Raw genomic sequence first — 24,603 nt, 5'->3', positions numbered from 1 at the left:
ACTCTAAAAGAGTTTAGAGTTAACACAAAAGAAAAGCAATAAATCCCCTTCCGTCAGTCGTTCAGGGCGCCTTCTAGACAGCTTTAAACAAACACAATTCCTTGGGAGTAAGGTCTACTCTCCTCCCTCCTGAGCCAGGAGCCCTCACTTGGAATGCAGGCTGACATCTTCAAGACCACTGCTCTACTAGGCAAGGGCTGGGCCAAGAATAAGTCTAAATGCCAGCAAATTCTCCTATCACATTTCAATGGCTCTTCTGACTTAACATTCGCTTGGTGGCTGTAAACCTCTGACGATCTTCCAGAGTTCCAAGAAACTTGATTCCGATCATTTTTTCCCAGTGTTTCCAGTGTTGCTGGAGGACCCTACCCAGAGTGCCCTACACCACCACGTTCACCAATATCAGTCAGTTCCACGAGTGACATTTTGACGTTTACATCCTTCTGCTAACATCTTAATTTAACAGTGTGGTGGCTTCCCTGGTGGTGCAGTGGTTAAGAATCTGCCTGCCAGTGCAGAGGACACGGGTTCGAGCCCTGGTCTGAGAAGATCCCACATGCCACAGAGCAACTAAGCCCATAAACCACAACTACTGAGCCTGCGCTGTAGAGCCCCTGAGCCACAACTACTGAAGCCCGCGTGCCTAGAGCCCGTGCTCCGCAACAAGAGAAAGCACTGCAATGAGAAGCCCACGCACCGCAATGAAGAGTAGCCCCTGTTTGCGGCAACTACAGAAAGCTCGCGTGCAGCAACGGAGGACCCAACGCAGCCAAAAAATAAAGAAGTAAAGAAATAAATCTGTTAAAAAACAGCAACAGTGTGCACTTTTTCCTGAAAGGAATAACAAATCATAAGAAACATAAAACTAGAAATTTCTCTAGCATCAGGGACCTTGTGAAAAATCAATAAAATGATTTATTTTATATACGCAAGTCAAAATCTCTTTGTACAGTTAAATTTTTGCAAATTAATACAAACATAACAATACTGCTCCATATAAACCTTTGTATAAACATTAAAGGAAATATATACATTATTTTCTCTTTTAGTGCTTCTGAAGAACAGAAGCACAAGTCCACCTGAAGACTTCCTGTCGTCACATGCGAGAACAAATGTCAGGGCCTGAGGCAGCCTCAGGTGCACTTTGTAATGTCTCTAGACAAAATAGAACAGAGTTGGAGGTAGATTGTTTGGTGACTTCCCCTGCCCCTCCCACGGAGAAATAAGTTACCCAAATAGCAGCTGTCTTCCTCTTTGATCCAAACTGTCCTGAATATTGCATGGTTTTAAAGGCACAGCTAGGAAAGGTTGAAAACTTTGTTCAGCACACACAAGATGACCAGTTGGCCTCTGAACACCGATTCTTTCTAAAGGACATAGTAAGAGCGCCAAGCAGTGCTCCACCTGCACGCGGCCCCTAGTCACTCTGCAAATGCCCAGGACGGCCAAGTGCAAGAGTGAGCCCTTATCACATGTGGTAGGGGCGACAGGGTTTACTGATTTTAACCTGCTGGATTAATAACATCCCCTTCCTCAATTGGGAAAAGTAACAACAAAACCACCAATTAATACTTTCAAAGAAAACTCATAGGGCGAAAGCCAGCTTTTCCTGCCAGAGCATCTGAAAACAGAAAGCTCCACTGCTTTTTTTTAGCCTCTGGAAGGCAGTTCCCTTGACTAAAACATCGTAGGATATTCAACAATATCCCGTTCTATCCTACAGCACAGAAAACGTATTCTTTGTTCCTCCTTGGTCTTTGTGTTAACATCATGATCTGCTGTTGATGTGATTAACGTTCTTGACAAGGTGATGGGATTCTATTTTTTCTAGTACCTTCTCAAGGTACTGAATTAAGACTCGTCTTTTGAACCTAAAAAAGAAAAAGAAAATTTTATTAACCAAAAGGTCCTTAAAGCATTTATGATGCGCGAGGCACCGTGCGGGGTACAAGGTGGGACTGGCCATGCACATGGGAAATAGCAAACGTATGTTCGTGTAAAGATAGGGCTTAGCTAATACTGAGAGAACCAACTGAGAGCCCAAGCCCACCTCAGACTGTGAGGAGTGCAGAAGGCTCCACAGACCTGGATGAATGAGCTGGCCTCAGGTAGTATTAATCTAGACGCCTCTGGAGACAGCCGTAACTATGACTGAGGGCCAGGGCTTAGGAAAGCAAGGCAGGGCTTCCCTGGTGGCGCAGTGCTTAAGAATCCGCCTGCCAATGCAGGGGAAAACGGGTTCGAGCCCTGGTCCGGGAAGATCCCACATGCCGTGGAGCAACTAAGCCCGCGAGCCACAACTGCTGAGCCCACGTGCCACAGCTACTGAAGCCTGTGCACCTAGAGCCCGTGCTCCGCAATGAGAGAAGCCACCGCAATGAGAAGCCCACGCACTGCAACGAAGAGTAGACCCCGCTCGCCACAACTAGGGAAAGCCCGTGCACAGCAAGAAAGACCCAACGCAGCCAAAAATAAATTAATTAATTTTAAAAAAAAAGAAAAGAAAAGCAAGGCAGCACCAATCCCTCCACCTGTCTTGCATTGGTCCCGCCTTAAAATAAAACACAATGAAGAATTCCTCTTTACACCTACCTTGCAGCTTCCTTGATGGTAAATTCAACGAATTGTTTCCTCACTGCAAGAGGTCCTTGCACTCCTTCAAGCAAAATGAAAATTCTTTCATACTCTGAAGATATTAAAAAAATTAGTATTTTTTAAAATATGGATGAAAAATAAAATTCAATCTTTACACATCGTCAGTAATCATTCCTTGTGTGTGGAAAGTTAGGTATAGTGTGTATTTGAAACACTCAAATCAGGACAACCGCACATATCTGCTAGGGAAACTCTAAACACTAATTAAATGTGGTCCGCTGAATAATGGCCGCCCAAGTTGTCCATGTCCTAATTCTGAGAACCTGTGAACATGTTACCTTATACGGCAAAAGAGACTTCACTTTGCAGATGTGATTAAGTTATGGCTCTTGAGATGGGGAGATTATCCATGTTTATACATGCTGCCCGACGTAACCACAAATATCCTTATGAAAGGGAGGCAGTAGAGCTGGTCAGAAAGAAAAGACGTAAGGGTGGGAGCAGACGTTAGAGAGGAGAGAAGGGGCTAAATTGCTGGCTTGAAGATGGAGGAAGGGCCCACGAGCGAAGGAACACAGGCAGCCTGTAGAAGCTGGAAGAGGCAAGGAAGCAGATTCTCCCTAGAGCCCGCAGAAGGAACCCTGGCCTGCCAACACCTTCATGCTAGCCCAGTGAAAATAACTGCAGATCTGACTTCCACAACTCTAAGATACTACAGTTTGGAGCCACAAAGTTTGTGATAACGTGTTACAGCAGCAAAAGGAAACTATTACAGCAGGTAAGGGGAAAAAGAGAGAGAAAGGTGTATTGGGTCTTTTTTAGGTAAAGCAAGAGGAATCATTTTAAACTATGTGAAAACCCAATACTTCCCAAAAGTGCACCTCAAGAGTTACACCTTGAATCTATTCTGAATCCTAAAAGGAAAGGGACCTCCCATTATATTATTGATAGGTGTTCTTTCACTACTTACTTCGCCCGAATTTTCGAACTTCCTTCATTAACTGGTGTTTTATATCAGCATTGATTCCTTGTGCCAGAGCAGGAGTTATTTGCGACGTACTTGGCCCAGTTTCCAAAGCAGATGCTACTGAGACTTTTCGATCATCTACAGAGACATTGCAGTTCTTGGTTCCTCCTGTGAGTGCATGACTACCAGGATCGTGCATCGGGTCATCTTTCCTGAGACCAGTGAAATCATCAGACAGAGAATCCACTTGGTCGGGTGGGATACTATCTCCTGCCGTATTCATAAGCTCCGGGGCAGCAGATTTTGACAAGAAGCCATCGGGTGAGAGTTGACCATTTTCCATCTTCTCCTCGTGAACGTCGTGAGTGACGGTAACATCTGGAAACCAAATTAACAAGTGGAGCTGTGACGTAGGTGCGTTATGGCAACCCCACGGGGACAGCCCGGTGCCCCTCAGTTCTGAGGAAATTGTTTCATAAAGCAAGAGGATGTACCAGATGGAGCCTGAGACCCCTCAAATTGAGCTCAGGAAGATAATACGACAGACGCACTTTCTTCTCTTCATGGCGCCATGAATACATATGGAAACCAAGTAAGACGGTACAACTAATAAACAGCCTCAGGTCCCCGGTGCTGAGCGTTTAGCTGCAGCTTGTGCTTTACAAGCTGAAAAGCAGCAAGTCTCACTTGGTGTCATGATTTCTGTCATTGACCTAGGAAATGCCATGCTCTACCGAGCTTGACATCAGATTACATGGCCCCCCCCCCCGCCTTCTCCCGCCTCTCTCCCTCAAAAGTTCTGAGGAGACAGAGGTGGTGGCCATTAGATCTGAAGGCTCTGTACGTCCCCCATCACCCCACCCCGAATCCCTGTCAGTATATGATCCTCCTCATCCATGTTTCCTCTCTCAGAAAAGTGGGTTTCTTTCTACTGCAGGTCTGACGCCTCGTCTCCACTGACTCGTCCTGCTCTCTGCCGGGCGCCGTGCCAGGAGCTGGGGGGCGGCAGCCAACAGGACAGACGCAAACAATCCCCGCCCTTATGGCACTTCCATGCTCATGCGGAGGCCAGGCGGTAAGTGTACAAGGATCCCACAAAATTATTACAGTGTGAATTCGTGTCAGGGGAGAAGGAAGCAGGGATGGGACAGAGGGCAGGAGGGGGAGCCCCAGTGGGCCACGTGGTCGGGAAGGCCCTTCTGAGGGGGTGTGCTCTGGGCGGAGCCTGGAGGAGGAGAGAGAGCCGGCCTGTGCGCATGCAGAGGAAGAGTTCCAGGCTGCGGCAAGGGCACGTGCAGAGCCCCGGGGAGGGGACTGGCCAGGGAGCACAGGGCAAAGGACAGAGGCAGAGACAGCAAGGAGGAGACGACAGGCCACGTGTTAGGAGAGGATGGCGGGGCCAGGTCGTGCACAGCTGGTAGACCAGAGTCCGGAGTTCAGATGGTGTTCTGAGTGCCTAGGAAAGGTGACGATGGGTCTTCAGGATGGATGTGGCGTGATCTCATTTCTGTGTTGGCGTGATCACTTTGTTTTCAGGGCAGAAAGTGATTTAGATGTGGAGAAGATGGGAAATAGGGAAATCAGATAAGAAGCTATTGGAGTAGCCTGGTGACATGAGGGCAGCACAGATCAGAGGAATGGAGAGAAATGGTGGCATCATCCAGTGGAATGGAGGAGGCCGGGGGGCAGACTGCACTGGGTTGGAGCATAGCGAGGAATTGAGGACACAGAGCACACATGCAGACTCATCCCTTATTGAGCCCATTTGCTCCTACTGACTCAGCAACTCCAAATGGCTGCACATCCTTCCGCCTTGCCCTGGCAAAGCAAACAGGCGTATCTCTTGCCATTTCTCCAACTTGTGTTAATTACTATGTAAGTAGGGATCTTCCTCCCCTCATATATATTGAGATCCTTGAAACACGGTCTCCACTCCCCACGGGGCCCTTTGTACCTACCACATAGATGGTTTAATAACGGTTTACTTAATGAACAAAAACTGAATACAAAAGAAATGAATGCAAAGGAAAAGAAAATTGTTTAGTGTCTTAGTCCTCTAGGGGCCATAAGGAAATCACAACCACTACTCTATACCTGTATGTACAAGGGTGGGTTTTATGAGGTTTGGATAAGATGGGAACCACGAGGCTGAGGGTGGTCCCTTTCCGCCCACGTGGTTAGTTACAGTAGGTGGTGTTTGTGGTTTCCTCAACAGCAGGGACATACTCCGCCTTCTCTTAGATGACAGAGGACTGCTGGGTTCTCCAGGACGTTTCACTTTGTTTTGTGGCCCTGTTACAAACTCATCTGCTTCATCAATCATCATTCCCTAGAAAACATCAATGAACATATTCCATTAAAGACAACACTGCAAGAACTCTTCACATGCATATACAATCATACGCTACATCAGCAATATAGATCTTAATCATGGGCCAAAGATTTGCCATACCCCACAGAGACTGTTCTCAGAAAACGCTACTCAATTTCAATCTAGTCTAAGTGGAACGAGGAGGAGACTTGTTGTAAGGTCAAACATAACACAATCATGGTTAACCAGAAAGCTTGGGGAATGAACAACTCGATGAGAGTTCCAAAGTGGGAATAAACCCACAGTGACCTTTGTGAAGAAGTTACAAACCATTTTCCATCAACCCTTGGTAAGGGAAATCATTCCCTTTTGTGTGCTTTAAACGCATCCTTAAGAAATATTGATAGTCAATGTACAGAATGCTGCATGAAAATGGTGATGGGCAGGTAGATGGAAAATGTCATTCCCCCAACAGCAATCTCCCAGAGATTCAAATATGTCCACCTTGGTGCTGGACAGAAATGAGGGAGGGGGCTTTTCACCCTTGGGAATAGATAAAAGATGAGAGCCAGCAGTATAGAAGGTTAACTAAAAGCTGTTCTCATCCAAGGATAACCCAAGAATGTGCACTCCCATTATTTGAATAAAATCATGATAAATGACTTTTCCAAAGCATTTCCCAAAGCACATAAAGGGGAAAACATAGTCACTGAGCATGTACCACGTGCCAGGTAATGTTCTAAATGGTGTACAGGTGCTAACTCAACACTCCACAGAGCTCTATTAGTTAGGTGTCATAGTTATCTCCAGTGCTACAAATGAGGAAACCAAGACACAGGAAGATTAAGAAAAACTCCAGTTAATTGAAGATTCAGGTGAAGCAGAATACCTTTCAGTCTACTTTTGTTACAGAAGAAATTATTGCATGGTCTGCACCTTTATAACAATGGTCTCCTCCATGCATGCAGATATAATCTCCATTTGTCTTCATGCTTATATGGTCAAGTCAGTATATCTCTCACTTATACACACAGAGATACACACACACACACACACACACACGCATGCGCACGCACACATCTCACATGTAGAACAAGCCAATAAGGCGACACCACTTAGTACTTCATATTTCAAGAGGAATACTTTATAACTGTCTAGATACAGCACTAGAGATCTGAATAATGTAAACAGAGGAAATAAATGGTGATCTCAATAGTAAAGGAACTAGTGTGTGGAGGTGGGAACAAATACAGACTCTGGAGCTGGAAAGATGGGGGTTCAAATCCTGGCTCTTATCAGTTGTGTCACTCAGGGTGAACCATTCGGCCGCTATGAGCTGTGATTTCATATTATAGGGCAGATAGTAGTACTCATCTGCAGTTGTGAGTATTCAATGTTATCATTTAAAACATCAGCTCCTACTACGTACGTACGCAATAAATGCCAGCTATGACTTTTTTTTAACCAACACACCCTTGCATAAGGAGGCTCCCACTTTCCATTCACAAAGAGCCCTGGAGGCATATGTTATCCCTTAAACAAACAGAAAGAGAACCTCTGATTTACGTACATGTTGCCAAGAAGAAAGGAATTATTGCAAGAATATCATGATTTAGGCAGACATAGAAATAGATATCCCACCTTCTTATCTTGTTTAAATGGATTGCCAAAAGTATGTAGTCTTTTTGGTTGATCTGGATCAATCTCTCGAAGTGGAGAAGCCAGTGTCTTTAGATATTCCTGATAGTTACCCATTTGTGCGACTGGAACACTATGAAGGGAATCTGCAAAATCACCGGAAAAGAAACAGATACTATACAGCAGAAGTGTGTGGTCCTTTTGAGAGGACGTGAGCATAGTCTGATTTAGCATTGTGTATCTTGGCAACCGAGAGTCTAAAATCTCGAATCTAGCAGCCTAGGATCTAAAATCATCTGTCTTCATCGCACTCATCACTCAGTCCACCATCACTACGGCCTACAAGCTCAAATCCCGAGGGCAAGAACAACTCCCTCACTCTTCATACCAGGTTGGAGAATGGGCTGACATTCCCTATACTACCATCCTAACTCAAAACCCCATATTTTGTGTTTTAAAGAGCCTAGGCTCGGGGCTTCCCTGGTGGCGCAGCGGTTAAGAATCCGCCTGCCAACACAGGGGACATGAGTTCAAGCCCTGGTCCGGGAAGATCCCACGTGCCGCGGAGCAGCTAAGCCCGTGCACCACAACTACTGAGCCTGCGCTCTAGAGCCCGCAAGCCACAACGACTGAGCCTGCGTGCCACAACTACTGAAGCCCGCGTGACTAGAGCCCATGCTCCGCAACAAGGGAAGCCACCGCAATGAGAAGGCCACGCACCGCAATGAAGAGTGGCCCCCGCTCGCCGCAACTAGAGAGAGCCCGCGCGCAGCAACGAAGACCCAACGCAGCCAAAAATAAAATAAATTTTAAAAATAAATTTATTTTTTAAAAAAAGAAGCCTAGGCTCCATGGTTTTCTCTTATCATCCAGAGAATCTTGGTTAGCGGGCCTCACCCTCTTGGAAAATTTGATTAGATCTACAGGCTCTCTTCCTAGAAAAGTCCCCCCTGCCAAAAAACCAAAAAACAAAAACAAAAAAAATGGCATATAATTTCAGGAGGTTGGCCAGGCTAAGATTTGCACATTTTAATGGACAAATGACCCTGCTTAAAACAAGCAAAATGGAGTAAAGGGGAATTATACACCGTCACCAATTATCCTAGACAATATCAGGCTCATTCTTTTCCTGTAAATGAGGAATTTGGATTAAATTCATCACAGTAGGCTGGGCGGTATAGAGTCAGGGCATGCAATTTCCGGAATCTGATAGACCTAGGTTCTGCCACTTTCCAACTCACTAAACCTGGGCAGACTACTAAAATGCTCACTCTCAGTTCCAATGTCCATAAAAATGGGCATAAAAACAGCATCTATCTCATGGGGCTGTTTTGAGACTTACAAGAGCTAAAACGTGTAGTGTAATATATGCACCGATTAATGCACACTTCCCCTTAAACCTGAGAACAATAAACTTGTGCCTGGGTAGCTGAAGGGATTCAGGGAAAAGAGGCATTATAAATATTAAAGTATTACAAAATAACTTACTCGTTATGCAATAAACATCTTCGTGAGAGTCAGACTTGACATTTTCCTAATCAACAAAAAGCACTTCTTTGTTCACTTACCTTCATCTTGTCCAACAATAAACTTGTGTGTTTTCAGCAGATTGGATCGCATTCTGGTTAACTGGTCTAAAAGACCTCTACGTGGAATATCATAAGCATTTCTATATGTCTGAGGTTTCAAATCCTATTTGAAATGAAACAATTTCAGTTGCTCCTGAGGCTTTTAATATAGAAATATAATTCCTAATCCTCTTAAAATCTTAGTGAAGAGAGGGATATTCATTACAACTAACTACAGTAGAATTTTGCCAGTGGAAAATTTGCCTTCGCTGGCTCTGTTCTGAATTCTAATACACCCACAGAGCATTAAAGCCACTGGGAATATCCTTTTTCAATATGTCATTTAAAACATCCAATCCTGAGATTTGTGCCAGGGGCAGCCTTGCAGGCCCACTGTTTGTAATCTAGATGTAGTCCGCCGGCAGCCACGGAGGTGAGCTGCTGGGATGTCCGTCCGGGAAGCAGTGGCTGATCCTACAAGGGCTGCAGTGATCTGAGCACCCGCAGCCCCATTACCCTTGGGATCTGGGGCAGCATTGGAGCCCAGGCTGCGCTCTTCCCCAGGCTGCCCCCAGCCAGTGATGGAGAATGATGGGGGATGTTAGGGCCTGGCCAGTTCTGCCCAACGTGGACCTCCTCTATGGGAAATCGTGGTGCCAGGCTTCCCTTCTGGGCTGGTCAAGATTTTCTACAAGCTATACTGATGTCTGAGGCTTTTCACACCCATTCCTCCTTCCTTCCCCCATCCTCTCACAAGTGTTAGTTCAGCAGCGTAATCTGACGGTTAGCAGACATCTGGTCCTGTCCGAAATGTCTGTACAACATTTGGTCCACGCCAGAGGTCCTTGATAATTGGTCACACTTGGTCCTGTCCAAAAGGTCCATGGAGACATGTGGTCCACACCAAAGGGCCCTTGATATTTGGTTCTGTCCAAAACCATTTGGCCTGAACCAAATATGCTCATGGATATGTTTTGGATCGAACCAGATTTCAAGGACCTTTTGGTGTGGACCAAATGTCTTATGGACATTTTGGATAGGACCAAATGTTCTGCAAGGGATCTGAAAGCTCTCTCTGCTTACTCTTGTTCCTTCTCCCCTTTATCTTTCACAGACCTTACCACCCCCCGACCCCAAACAAGCTATTTATGTCACAGTTTACCTTGTTTAAGAGCCCTACTTGGAAGCCGGCAAATTCTTTGGTATTCAATTCTGCCAGTCTTGGTGCTGTTTCTCCTATGATTTCTTTCAATAGTTTTCTAAAATTTTTATTGTGAGTCAAGGACACTCCACCTCCAGAATGATTTTTCACTTTGATTCCAATTTCCTGGGGAGGTTTCTTCCCCACTGACGCTAGTATTCGTTCTGACTCTAGTTTGGTCTAAAATGAAAGTACATAGTATGTTATGAAAAGATCTATATCATCACTATTGTTTTTACTACTTAAGAAAGATAATACTTTAAGAACCCCATTGAACAAATTTCAATCGCAAATCACAGAAAAACGGATAATTAAACATTTTCCTGTGCTTCTCTGTACTACCACAGCAAACAGAGAGAGGGGGCTAGAAAGACAAATAATACACTTTTTTTTCTCTTGTCTAGTGTCAAAATTATGATTGAATCATGGAGAGAATGAAAACCATGGGTAAGAATTACATTCACAGACATGTAAAATCACATTTTGTTACTGTAAAATCTAGTCTAAGTCAACATATTCATTTCGGACCCAGACATAAAGGGTAAAACTCTGTATTTATGAAAGTACACTAGCGCTAAAATTCAGATCACATAGATTGCATTATATCTGAAAAAAACTTATAGTGTTTGTTTCTAATATCAGACCACCCCCCAAAAAGTAATACTTAACAAATATTACCAAGTAAATAATTTGTAATATGTACTCAGTAAGTTTCTTACTAACTCACAACAAAAAAATCCTCTTAATAGACACTATTATACCATATTGATAAATATTGCTTGAGAATGTATTGTAGCAATATATTTGGGCGTATTTCGTGACTTACATACATCTGAGATGGTTCAAAGAACACTGGTGACATAGAGTTATTAAATTAGTAATTAAATTAGTAAGTAGAGCTAGTATAAATTAGTAACGATCTTTTCTTTTTCTCTAAAAGGTGGAATTCCACCAATGTCCAGTAAGCCCAAATTAATTTTGAATTTCTTGTGGTTTGGTCAGAGATACTCATAAATTTTCCCTAATCATTGGAATTAAGTACGTTTATTATCTTTTTAAAAATTTAGTCATGAAATAAGGGATAAGAGCAAATGAAGGGTCTGTTTCCACAAATTGGTCCTGAAAGGTCATTGATAAAACTATACAAGCAATGTGTCCCAGAAAGCCCCAGAACTTGCATGAGTTTCAACTCTGTTCACTATTCTTCCTTCTGGCCATACCCTGCTGACACAGCCTTAAAGGCCTAAGGTAAACATCAAATAAAAAAATAGAAATCAATAGATCAATAAATAAATAAATAACCAAAACAAAACATTTAACAACAACAACAAAAATCTATTAGCAGAGAGGGAAAGGGGTTAAGGGGACACTTGATAGATCAGAAATCTGGGTTTGCCTTTACTTTCTTTCGCATTTATGAGCACACTGGTCTGGTAGGAGCTGGTAAACTCCAGACTATACTTAAGTTTTTGCCAGTTCCTAGCAAGGTGTGTCAGCATCCCACATTGTGGAGTCATTTTGGTTCTTTGGTGTCAGAAATCTGACACTTATTTGCTCTGACACTTATTTGCTCTGTTTTCTAAAGGCCCAACTTTGAAACATATCCAACTTGAAGCATTATTGTCACTGCAAATGCTACTACTATTCCCTACCTGGGGATACATTTGTGCACAAGAAGAAAGTAAAGCTGCTGCATTAATTTGTCATATAACATAACACATTTGTATGGCAGTAAAACTCTAACTCAGTAGTTCTCAAACATTTCCACCCTGCAAGAATGGGCTAGGTAGAGGTGAGAAGTATGATAAGTAGGGGTGAGTGGAGGATGAGGTACTAATAGAGAGGGGCAGGCAAGGGACAAGGTGAATAATGGCAAATGAGGTGGGGGAACAGATGGAGGGCCTGTCACCCTCCAGTGTGAGGAACACTGGTCTCATCTCCCCCTCTCCAAGAAAAAGCATACTGATATTTATTGCCTAAAAACGCATTTCAGGCAAGTAATTAATCACACCATGCCTCAGTGTGCTGACCTAAAAAGGGGGATGCTCTAGCCCAACGTGATTTGAGGAGAAACTGGGTTGAGGAGAGACAAAATGTGACCCATGGATAATTCTATTAAGCCTCTGCCCCTCCTAGGCCACAAAATATCAACCAGCTTGTGGGTAGAACAAACTGGCAAGCGAAAGGAGAAATGGCACAGCATCAAATGATACTGACAGACCCTTAACTGCAGTTTAATGGTGAAGCTAGAAGCCATAGAGAATCACATTATTACTAATCCATAAAGTGTAGAAATATATACACATTTAATTTGAAAATTACAGTTATACTAAAGAATAAGGAAATGCACTTCTGAGGGCAAAGGATTTTTGTTTGTTTGTTTTTACCAATACTACCTGTTGGCTGAGTTTTTTAAGGTAAGAGATAACACTGTAACTAAGTCCACAATCTAAATTATCTGATATCAGATTTGGAGCTCCCATCATCCTTAGTGCTTTCTTTAATGGCTATAAGGAAACAAAATACACAACAGTAAGAATAGAATAAATCTTAAAATACTCAAACTTCAGTTATAAGGGGCAAAGGGACATGATTCATTTCTTAGAAGTCAAGGTGCTGCACATAAAACCAAACATGGAACATTAAAAAGTGGCAATGAAAATAGCAGAAAAGTAAGGAGCAGAAAGTAAAAAAATCAGAAGAGAGTGGGATAAGAAGAGCAAGTAACAGCAAATTCAAACAGGTAAATTGCTTTCAGTCTTAATTCCCAAGTCATGAAATCATTTCACATTGCATTTTATTGTACACCCCATTCCTGCCATGGTAAATACTAACACACCCCAATTTCTCCTCCCAGTGACACCAATGGTACCACTTAAGGTTCTGCCTTTTCACCTCTAGAAACTTGGCTTAAAGTTTACCACATCCACCTCTGAAATGATTTTGATGATCTTGATTTAGATTATATGACCAGTTCAAAATAATTATGAATATTTTTCTCAAATTGTAAAAATCCAAATGACACCAAGTGATTTTTTACTCTTTTTGGATTCCCTCTAACCAGTGCCCCTACTTCATGCTGTGTCTAGGACACATTTAACAAGCCATAAGCAAATATAATGTCTTCAGGTTGTTTGGTTTTTTTTCAGAGGAAAACCCAATAGTGCGAATTTCTAGAGTTAAAAAGGGAAGTTGATATAATACATAAATCCAGTCCTATTTTTCTTAAATACCAAAATTATAATTTCACAAGGTTAGTTTTTATAAGAGAAACATAGATGTGTTTTATAACAATAACCATGGCAGTTAAAGGAAATAAAAGAAGCAGTTCTCTTTTGTGCCGCCATGACATCTCCAAGCTCTTACACATAATTTGAGAAGACAATGGCGACCCAAATTTACAAATCAAAAAAAAAAAACTATCTTATTTCAGGGGTGAAGTTTTTGATTGATTGGATAGAGTTAATACATACTAATAAGTAGTATGGAGGCAGAGTTTTTAAGTAGCTCTCAAAAGCCTGTCGCCACTTCACATTTGGCTTAAGCTTGTGAACTTTAAACAAGTCATCTGCAAGAGAAAATCCAAGAAAATATTACACTATTCCAGTCCTAAATTCCAAGATCTAAATCAAGCAACCCACATCTATTATATCATTTCCTAGAAATTTCCAGTTTCAATTACATTAGATGAACATTTCATCGGAGTTTATTTGATTATCTTTTTTTGGTACTATGTACCAAAATTATATAGCAGTTTTCTAGAAAATGAAATAAATTATCAGGTTACATATTCACCTTCCATCTGTGAAGCTACATAAAATATAATATTAAAACACTGACTCTGATCTATGTGAAATATTATCTTACATATTGGTAACTCTAGTGTAGTAATTTTCACCTGAGAAGGAATCCATGGTCACTGGTGGATGGAATATTTCTTTTATTTAAATAGAGAATGTTAAAACAACAAGAACAACAACAACAAAACGAACTCACAGATACAGAGAACAGATTGGTGGTTGCCAGGGGTGGGGGTGGGTGAAGTGGGTGAAGGGGGTCAAATGGTACAGACTTCCAGTTATAAGATAAATAAGTCATGGGGATGTAATGTACAGCGTGATGATTATAGTTAACTACACTGTAGTGCATATTTGAAAGCTGCGAAGAGAGTAGATCTTAATATTTCTCATCACAAGGAAAGAATTGGAACTATGTGCGGTGATGGATGTTAACTAGATTTATTGTGGTGATCATTTTGCAATATATACAAATATCGAATCATTATGTTGCACATCTGAAACTAATAGATTATGTCAATTATACCTCAATAATTTCTTGGGCAATGATGGCACACCCTAAATTACGTTTTGGATTCTCCTTAATCAGTGTATATTTTGTTTATCCATATTTCCCCCCTCTTCATTTCCTTGATTTCAGTGGTCAGGCATTTTGACCCAAACTTTGGGTCTCTCACACATTAGTTAACAATTGGCTGATGGCACTAGTAAAAGCAAGTAGAGATGTATGTTGAAGTTGAAAATTCTGTACAACTAAATATGGTTCTTGAATATGGTGCATTATTAATACAACTAAAGATATTTTCCTTAAAAAAGCAGATATCAAAAAAAGCAGATATCCCCTATATTTTTACACTCAAATTTAATTACTTAAATAATCCAAATGCATTATATACACCACATGGAAAATTCCCAAAATATCTCATTATTTCCTTCCAAGGATAAGAAATTTTTTAATATAATAATTCAAAATTGATATCCCCAGACATCAACCAACATGAACCTGCCACACTTACTATAAATATCAAAGATATTATATATTCACTCTCTATATTGTTTCTTCATGTTTTACTGGCTTTTATCCAAAAAACAAATGCTTTCCTTCCAGGAACAAAACCATCCCTATGCCATATGCACAATTTCTCTACAAATGGGGCTATTCTTTGAAATTCTGAATTTATTTGGTTAAGAAAAGCAACTACATATTTTCTTCCTTTTACTACTATAATAAATTATTCACTCCTGCTGAAACTAATTTAAATGAATTTACAAAGTCATAAAATGTAGGTCTTTTGTTCTTTTGGTACAGGGTAGAAAGAACAAAGGAAAAAAGATCTGAAGAGATTTCTGGCTCATTGTGGCATGCAGGTCCTTTAAGGACCATTCATACCTTGACAGAAAGGAACGGGAGACCGTGGAAATATCCTGTTATACCATGTCTTTGTGTGAAGTCTGTGGGGAATTAGGCAGATTTTGGAAACTAACTGACAAACGTAAATACCACAAGACTGAAGAGACATTTAGATATAAATAGATTAGACGATGAAAGTCAATAATAGTCTTAATATTTCGAACAATGCCACTTGCAATGATTCCACCCAGGAGCCAGTTTAGTCTAATTACTTCTTGTCGGATTTATTTTTTAATGGGGGCGAGAGGAAAAAAGAAAATCTTCCACAGACTAGATCAAGGGTAGAGAGCAGTTAGGGTGACACGGCTTTAGTCACTATCTTTGTAGCTCAGAAAATGATTTCCATGGTATTAGATTTCCATTCACATGCAGTCTCCAGGATGGTACAGTAAAAATGTCATAAACAATCAGCTCATCCACATTTGAAAGATGAGATGAGAGTGTGGAACGAGAGTAAAATGACACTGCCAACACCTCAAAAGCTACAGATATTTTCTCTTCCGGTTCCTTTCTCCCCATTTCCTGCTTCAAAAAGGCAGGGGTTTGAGTTCAAGCTCAGACACATACTATGTACTTAGCTCAGTGAGCTTTGAGAAATCACTTCACCTTTTTGTGCCTCCATTTCATCCATAAAATGAGTTTAATGATAACTACCTTTTCCCACAGGACTGTTCTGAGGAACTAGATTATGTACGTGAAAACACTACATAAAATTTATAAATAGCATAAACTGTGAAGCACCGGATATATAGTGATAAATAAACATCAGATTATCCTCTTTCAGTTATTCTCTTTTCCTCCTCCTGATAATAACTGGTCTTAATATGGAGATGAACTTTATTTTTTACACAAGTCCCCAGTTCTTAATTTTTTTTAAAAGGTGACTGAATGTGGCATACTTAAGAAAAAAAAAAAGACAAGTTGCTACAAATGCTACAAATGCAATAGAAAAAAAAATGTCCTAATTTCCTGATTGAGAGATGATCTTGCCAACTGTGATAAACTGGTTACCTACCACCCTACTAACATGATTCTTATGGTAGCTCATTGATCCAATTAAGCCTCACTTATCTATCCCAGGTAAATTTTATTACTTAAATAAACTTTTCTTGACTACTTTTCATGGAAATCTTGAATTAATAAAGAGGAAGCAGGGGTCACTTTTATGGACAGTTATTGTACTCTGCAGTACTACAGTGATGTCCAGACATCATAAAGTGTGTGTGACTTAACTTGACGACTTTTTACTAAATGCCCTGCCTACTAAAACTGCAAAACCGTCCTATATCTTTATATTATATCCTTAGCATGGAATAACAGTGCCTTCAAGAGCTACTAAGATAACATAGATATTAATAATGACAATAGTATTATTAATCAGACAATAGCACTTACTCTTTGCCAGGTGAGTTTGATGCAATTTAATTCTATTAATTCATTTAATCCCAACTAAATCCTTTTGAGGTAGGTACTGGTATTATTCCCACTTTACAGATGAAATAGCTGAGGCACAGAGAGGTTAAGTATCTTATCCAGGGTCACACAAAGCTAGCAAACAGCAGAGCCAGGATTCATTATCAGGGCAGCTATGCCCTACAGTTCCGACTGCTAATCACCATGGAGGCTACACAATCCAGAAATTGAAGCAATGGTGGAAGTATTGGTGGAAGCTATTTCAGAACCTCAACATGAAACCCAAGTTTGGGATTCAGGGGCACAAGAACCTCAGCCTCAAAGGGTGTGAAAACCCTATGCTCCTTGGAAGATACGGTTTCTGGTTTGGGATGTTTGCAAAGGGATAATGATGCTCTAGGCAGGGGTGGACAGAGCCCCTACCCAAAATGACCAGATACAAGATTTGCAAACTTTTCCCCATTTCATACGTTGCCTTTTGCTCTCTATTGTATCCTTTGATGCACAAAAATCTTTAAGTTTGATGTAGTCCCATGTGTTTATTTTTGCTTCTGTTGTCTGCGATTTGGGTATCATCTCTCTCTTATTATTTCTTACAACCGCATGTGAATCTACAATTATCTCAAAATAAAAAGTGTACTTAAAAAATAGAAAAATAATACTATGAACAGTCTAAGTGAAGATTAGCTAGTTTGATCCTTCACTTTTTAGTTGTGAAAACATGAGATCATAAAGGTATATTTAAGAAAACAGGGTAAATAAATCTACAAAATACAGGTACCTTTTTATTGGTAGTCTGTCTTATTAATCTCAAAGACATAAAATATATTCCATATAAGTGAAAATCACCTGTTAGAAGATATTTTTAGATATGACTAAGAAATAAAGTAGATAGGCTATCTAAAACAATCATTTACGATGACCCACTCTTAACCTTCTTAACTTGCAACATTCAAAATAATTGCTTTTTCAGGACATTTAATACATATAATATTGATAGCAACAAAAATCTTATGCTTTCAATGACTATATGAAAACTTAGTGAAGGTTTGATCCTTTTTGCAAAAATTAAGAAACCTCAGCAACTAAAAATGTTCACAGCTTTACAAAGAGGAAGATACCGTGTGGTACTGTATTACTCTAAACAGATGTGGCTCTTTAAATGAGAAAAAAAAAAATCACACACATTTTCAGTGATGTCTCAGTAACAGCTTCTGGAGTTGTTCCTTTTAGAATCTTGCCATGGAAACCACAGCTTCTACAACTGCAGTTATTGCAGAATTCACTCTTGTATCTATTTCCCTAACTTGCTACTCTGCGTAAAACACATGCCTCAAGAGCGTTCAATATTCTTTTGTGGAGGAACTTAGTGCAAGCCAACAGCCCCACGGAAGCCCTATTTTCTGAAGAAAACCATCAGATTCTTGAAGTGTTAACCGCAGTCAACTTTGGGGGGCCCAAACTAGTTTACCAAAAGCCAAGTGCACTTAAAACTGGAGAGAAGAGGGGTGACAGCATTGGAGCTTGCAACCCAAAGAGCAGCATAAGAATCACACCCCCCGAGGTGAAGAGTCTCTTCTGTTTGATGTAAAAACAACGAAAGGAAAATGAACAAAACAGAAAACAGGATGCAAATTCTATCGTTCCAAATCAGTTTTCAGACCTTTATATATCCTGATATCCATTACTCTTTGACTACATTTAAAATGCTTAGTTCATCGTCGATTTTTCTTTTTTGTTGTATTTCAAAGATGACTAAATGGCACATACTTGACTTACCTAAAAGAGGGAGTAAAACTGGGTAGTTGTACGGCATCACAAAGAGGTTTACACAAGTTAAAGTCGTACTGGCTTTTAAATAACCAAATGGATATCCAAGTTCATTGTATTTTCCACTGCTGGTAACAAATACCTGGGAAGATGGTGAAGTAATGTACAGTTAATGACAATAAGGATTTTATGTAAAACTAAACACAGCAACGTTCCGTACCGACATCTCTGGCACAATTTAATCGTAATTTAAAAATGGGAATAGTGCTTTCACTATATTTATGTCAAAACATATCATACTAAAGAAGAATGTTCAGATTGCAATTCTTCTGCAAATTGCGTTAAGAAATGAAACCGTACTATGTAATAACGATTCAGAGACCACAGGCTGCATCAACAATACCCAAATATTTACTTGGTTAGCACGATGGAAAATAAGGCTGAAATGCCACTAAGTGATACCAGCCATTAAAACAAATCGAGGGCTTCCCTGGTGGCGCAGTGGTTGAGGGTCCGCCTGCCGATGCAGGGGACGCGGGTTCGCGCCCCGGTCCGGGAGGATCCCACGTGCCGCGGAGCGGCTGGGCCCGTGAGCCACGGCCGCGGAGCCTGCGCGTCCGGAGCCTGTGCTCCGCAACGGGAGAGGCCGCGACAGGGAGAGGCCCGCGTACCGCAAAAACAAACAACCAAACAAACAACACCAAATTGACTTCTCAAAAGAACAAGTGGTAACCAGAGTGGAGACTGTTAGGAAAATGGAACATGCCCCTATGCCTAAAGCATGCAATTACAGAAACAAAGCCCATTTAAAGGATGGTGCCAACACTCCTCATGTGTACTACTATTAAGTTTTGCTCTACTTCCCTTTTATGCCCCATTCCCCTACCCATTTATTCATTTTTCATCCAATAAATATTTATTGAGGAGTCTGTTACAAGCCAGGCACTGTTGATAATTATTTTGATGCAATTATATTGAGCCAGGAGATGCTTTGGTTCAATCTGGAAGGCACTTTCTCTTGTAAATGATCCTGGTGGAGCAAACAATTCAATAAAAATGAAAACATTAATCTTTATTCCATATGACTAGCATCTTATTCCTTATTGATATTCCTGATTTGATATGTATTATATTGTCAGGTCCCATAGACCTGATATGCTATTCTGGAGTCCTCTGGCTATCATGTTTTCTTTGTGTTCCATGTTCACTCTTTGGCCCAAATCAGGGCATCAGTATGTACTTTTAGGGACCTAGACCTTTACCTTTTCTAAAGCCCTTCAGCAGGATTATTTAAGACAGAAGTCAAACCCTGATGGTGAACAGAACCCACTTACTTTGCTAACTCTTGGTACCAGCCATATCACCTACCAGTTCACTAAATTCTTGCTATGCTTAGCTGTAGCTAAGAATAAACCCTTCCTATGTAATGGATGCCTCCACAAAAAAATGGGTTGTGCTAAAACATGACTCACCCACTAGATTTCATGTCTTAATCTGAACCTTAATAGAAACAGATAATTGTAATAAAACATGTTGGATTTCCTCCAGTTTCCTAAGTGTGTATAATAGAAAAGGGGGAAAATCATCATAAAGGATAAAAAAGTTACGGCCAGCAAGGATCAGACCTGTAATTCCCCTGAAAGGAAAAGCACTGTTTTTTGTTCCTTTCTCACTCCCTTTCTGTCTTTACTCCCTCCCTTCCCACCTTCATACCTTCCTTCCTTCCCATAAGCCCACTGAGTTTTTCCAAATTTCTTATCACCTGCAGATTCTTAGAATTTGGGGGTTCAAAGGGATCATTAGAGACCATCTAGTCTAGAGAAAGTGTCTGATCCAAGACCACATAGCTGGTGGCAGAGCTAGGGTTAGAATCCAGTCTCCATTATGATTTTGCCAAATTTCCCAGCTCCTGGTTCATCTTATTCTTTTTCACTCCCACTAATTCATCACATTAAACTGCTCTAAACCAAAGTAACGTAAGATGCAAGAGAAAGACATATGGCATATTTGAGGGGTGTTGCGGGGATCGTAAGGATTTCTTAAGTTCCTTTGGAGAAGATTTACAAGGAAGGTGCCATATAGAAAAGAGGGTTTCATTTAGGGAAGAAGTATAATTCATAATTTTATTTGCTTTTATTCCAAAATGTTTTTCAATTCATAAATTCAAGCCTCTGTCTTGATTTTAACTTAGCATTCTATCATCCCTATCTCTACATTTCTAGCATATTTTTGGTGTATTTTATTGAAATATAAACATACGTTCAAAAAAGTGCATGAATTATAAGTATACAGTTCAATGAATGTTCAAAAAATGAATGCACGTGTGTCATCAGCACCCAGATCAAGAAATAGAACCTAACCAGAAACCCCCTCGTGTCTTTTTCTGGTCACTACTCTGTACCCCCAAGAGAAATCACTGTCCCGACTTTTAACAGAGTCAGGCAGTCTTACCTCTTTTTGAACTATATAAAGTCGAATCATATGATATGTGATCTTTTATGTCTGGCTTCTTTCGCTCAATATTATATTTATGAGATCATTCTGTTTCTTGCACTTTTACATCCTTGCTTTATGCCTGTTCCTTTTTTTTCTACCCAGTTTTAGCATCTTTGGAGAATTCAAGTAGCTTAAAGGCAACTAGTAGCGATGATTTCACATTTTAGGATGAAACAGATGGCAGTCTGAAAGTGTTCCTTGCGTAAGTAGAACCTAACAATTACTGATTGCTATACGGTGCTGTAGTTTCGAAATAGAACAAACATCCTTACAGTGTAGGGCTTCCTTATTATATTCAAATAAAAAGGCTGTGACTGCCAAGTCCGGATTTTCACAAATTAAAATCCAAAGGTGAGTCTATTAACAAATCAGCAAGCCCTTCTGGCTGAAGTCTAACCCTTGGAAGAGCCAGCGTATGTGCCTTTGCCTGTGCATTTGCTTCGTCCAAGGAAAATCCACACTACACTCACCAATGTGGTTTGTACTACAGGAAGAAGGGTTTGATTACATTACACAAATACATAAAGTAGTTTCAGGCTTATTTATTTATTTATGTTTTGGTCAAAAATATCTTGTACTGGGAATTCCCTGGCGGTCCAGTGGCTAGGGCTCCGCACTTCCACTGCAGGGGGCACGGGTTCGATCCCTGGTCAGGAAACTAAGATCCTGCATCCCAATTTTTAAACTTACATTTTTAAATATATTTTTTTTTAATTAAAAAAATCTTGTATTTCCGATCTGTCAAGTTCACAATAAGGACTGAGAACATTGCTTCAGCTGAAGAATCCATAGCTGAATAGAATTACATCCTTTAGGTTAGGGATTCTTTTTGAAAAAAATTTATTTATTTTCCTTATGTTTTTTGGCTGCGTCGGGGTCTTAGTTGTGGCACACGGGATCTTTGTTGAGGCACGAGGGATCTTTTTGTTACGGTGCACAGGCTTCTCTCTAGTTGTGGCATACAGGCTCCAGGGCACATGGGCTCTGTAGTTTTGTGGCTCGCAGGCTCTAGTTGAGGCACACGAGCTCCGTAGTTGTGGCGCGAGGGCCTAGTTGCCCCGGGACATGCGGGATCTTAGTTCCCCGACCAGGGATTGAACCCGCGTCCCCTGCATTGGAAGGCGGATTCTTTACCACTGGACCACCAGGGAAATCCCTAGGTTAGGGATTCTTAACCTGGGGTCCCTGGATAGGCTTTAGGGGAGTCCTCCAAATCCTCAAATACATAGGTTTCATCAGATCATACTCCCTTAAATGGCAGCGTACGGTAGGCTAGTGGTTCGTATCAGTCTGAAATTATTTGCTTGGCCTTGTTGCTTATTTGATAGCATTTGTGAGAAACATTATCAACAGACTCAGCTCGACTATTCCCAGATTAACCTTTGAAACTTCTTAAAACGATTCAAAGATCTCAGAGCGGTTCCAGACATTTAGCTGACAACAAAGGATAAGTACCTGCCAGCAGGTATGGGGAGACTTTCGTTCCAGGATGTACTGAGTTAAGGGTGAAGGTTCAAGTTCATATTTGTCAAAGGGAAGTTTGTCTATTACCATTGGCTCACAATCTACACAGGAGAACCTCACAACAGGATGAGATGTTCGTGGAGGCTAAAAAACAAGAGGGGAAAATATAATCCGTTATCAAGAGAGTTTACATTTCTGACAATTCTGCAACCCTTTTATGTTTTGTTAAACCATCGCTGAGATACAGACTACTGTTTTGAGAAAGATGAATTGAGAAAGGTAAATTATAACACTCATAACTATGGTTTCAGGGAAGTAAAAAATAAAACTGCTTTGAATATTAAGAACTCTGAAATTCAGATCCACTTTGCAACCTCCAAGGACTACCTGCCCTTCACTCCTTTGTACCATGAGGTTTCAGACAGGCCAGACACTGCTAGGGAAGAAGAAATCCATGAAGCTTTCTAATGAGGTAATGACAGAGCTGGAGCCACTAACAAGCAAGGTGAACAACTGTAAAGGCATGGAAAAGGCAAGATAGAGACTGAAAAGGAGCCCGTCACAACTCCAGAGCCTGGCTGAAATTTTCTTTGCAGCTGAATTTTTACAGCATTTCTCACACCCACACACTTCCTTGAACAGCTAGAGCTGGGGATGCTTTTGGCTGGGCTGAAAGGCCCGTGTACCTGGGGTACCAGAGCAGGCTGATGGAGCAGCCATTTTATTAATGGCTTTAGCTTGTGGGGATGGAGAGCACCAGAGAGAGAAATGGTAGCAGCGAGGGCAAATGGAGAGAAGAAGAGATAGGACAAGTTCCAGGGTCAAGAGTGAGATGTGGCTCTACCTACTCTTGCTGAGAGATCTGTAAGGCTGATGTGAATACGACAAAACACCTGTTTCCTTCATAAAAGGGAAAAACATGCTCATCTGGCTTTATGATTTACAAACCTACAAGATGGTTTGGAAGCTGAGAAAAATAGCCTTCCAATGTGCTTTTAAAGCTGAAGCTACGAGCTATGTGTGAGTTTCCTGAAATTCCTTCTATTCCGGTTTTTTAAAAAAAATTTATTTTAATCAAACTTGCAAAATATTTCTGGCTTATTAGATTTCAATCTATAAAAAGACATGAGTGGGGACTTCCCCGGTGGCGCAGTGGTTAAGAATCCGCCTGCCAGTGCAGGCGACACGGGTTCAAGCCCTGGTCCGGGAAGATCCCACATCCTGCGGAGCAGCTAAGCCCGTGCGCCACAGCTACTGAGCCTGCGCTCTAGACCCCGCGAGCCACAACTACTGAGCCCACGTGCCACAACTACTGAAGCCTGCGCACCTAGAGCCCATGCTCCGCAACAAGAGAAGCCACCGCAATGAGAAGGCCACGCAACGCAATGAAGAGTAGCCCCCGCTCGCTGCAACTAGAGAAAGCCCACGCACAGCAACGAAGACCCAACGCAGCCAAAAATAAAATAAATTAATTTTAAAAAAATAGAACTTCATAAAAAAAGAAAGACATGAGTGAAACCCTGTCACCAGCAATAATGAAGCAAATTTGTAACGAAAACATTCAGTCTGGGGTTTGAAGGGGCTGAGAGTAACTGGGCCCTGAGGTCTGACAAGCGTGCCAGCTTGGTGCCCCAAGGGACGGGATTAGGAGACAGAGCCTCACCCACAGCAGGGGCTGAAGATGGCTCTTCAGTCGTACATTCAGGCCTTTCGGGGCCACCTCTGAAAAAAATGCAGGAGCCTCAAAATAGCAATCCAGGAGAAAATGCAGTTCATGTCAGAAATGTCTAGATAGACTATAGATTAGCTGAACCAAGAAGGTGCTGGAAGAGCAGTGACCTTTTTGTGCCCCCTCCCTCCCTCCCTCCCTCCCTCCCTCCCTCCCTCAAGGATTACTCTGGCCTTTTTTTTTTTTTTTTTTTTTTTTTCCCGGTACGTGGGCCTCTCACTGCTGTGGCCTCTCCCGTTGCGG

The 24,603-nt window shown here is 41.3% G+C and overlaps 1 protein-coding gene across 10 annotated transcripts in view; it reads right to left on the bottom strand.

Moving 5' to 3' along the window:
• Positions 1–230: 230 nt before the first annotated feature.
• INTS6L (integrator complex subunit 6 like) overlaps positions 231–24,603 on the bottom strand; it is a 52,087-nt gene continuing 27,714 nt past the window's right edge. For 3 of the 10 annotated variants that reach the window (XM_055081623.1, XM_055081624.1, XM_055081628.1), the window contains 11 exons: positions 22,623–22,775; positions 18,681–18,813; positions 13,754–13,848; positions 12,677–12,787; positions 10,242–10,460; positions 9,080–9,203; positions 7,515–7,657; positions 5,657–5,891; positions 3,566–3,940; positions 2,593–2,686; positions 231–1,871 (listed from right to left, as the gene is read on the bottom strand). In XM_055081623.1, coding sequence (XP_054937598.1) covers positions 1,769–1,871; positions 2,593–2,686; positions 3,566–3,940; positions 5,657–5,891; positions 7,515–7,657; positions 9,080–9,203; positions 10,242–10,460; positions 12,677–12,787; positions 13,754–13,848; positions 18,681–18,813; positions 22,623–22,775 — 1,785 coding nt within the window. In that variant the 3' untranslated portion in view covers positions 231–1,768. Of the gene's footprint in view, positions 1,872–2,592; positions 2,687–2,777; positions 3,065–3,565; positions 3,941–5,656; positions 5,892–7,514; positions 7,658–9,079; positions 9,204–10,241; positions 10,461–12,676; positions 12,788–13,753; positions 13,849–18,680; positions 18,814–22,622; positions 22,776–24,603 lie in introns of those variants that run through there. The other 7 variants (XM_055081627.1, XR_003677859.1, XM_055081626.1 and 4 more) reach the window with 7 other exon arrangements.

The sequence above is a fragment of the Physeter macrocephalus genome, chromosome 21 (assembly GCF_002837175.3).
Source record: "Physeter macrocephalus isolate SW-GA chromosome 21, ASM283717v5, whole genome shotgun sequence".
Taxonomy (NCBI): domain Eukaryota; kingdom Metazoa; phylum Chordata; class Mammalia; order Artiodactyla; family Physeteridae; genus Physeter; species Physeter macrocephalus.
The sequence above is the reverse complement of the archived record's forward strand: the minus strand, read 5'-3'. Positions and strand labels throughout refer to the sequence as shown.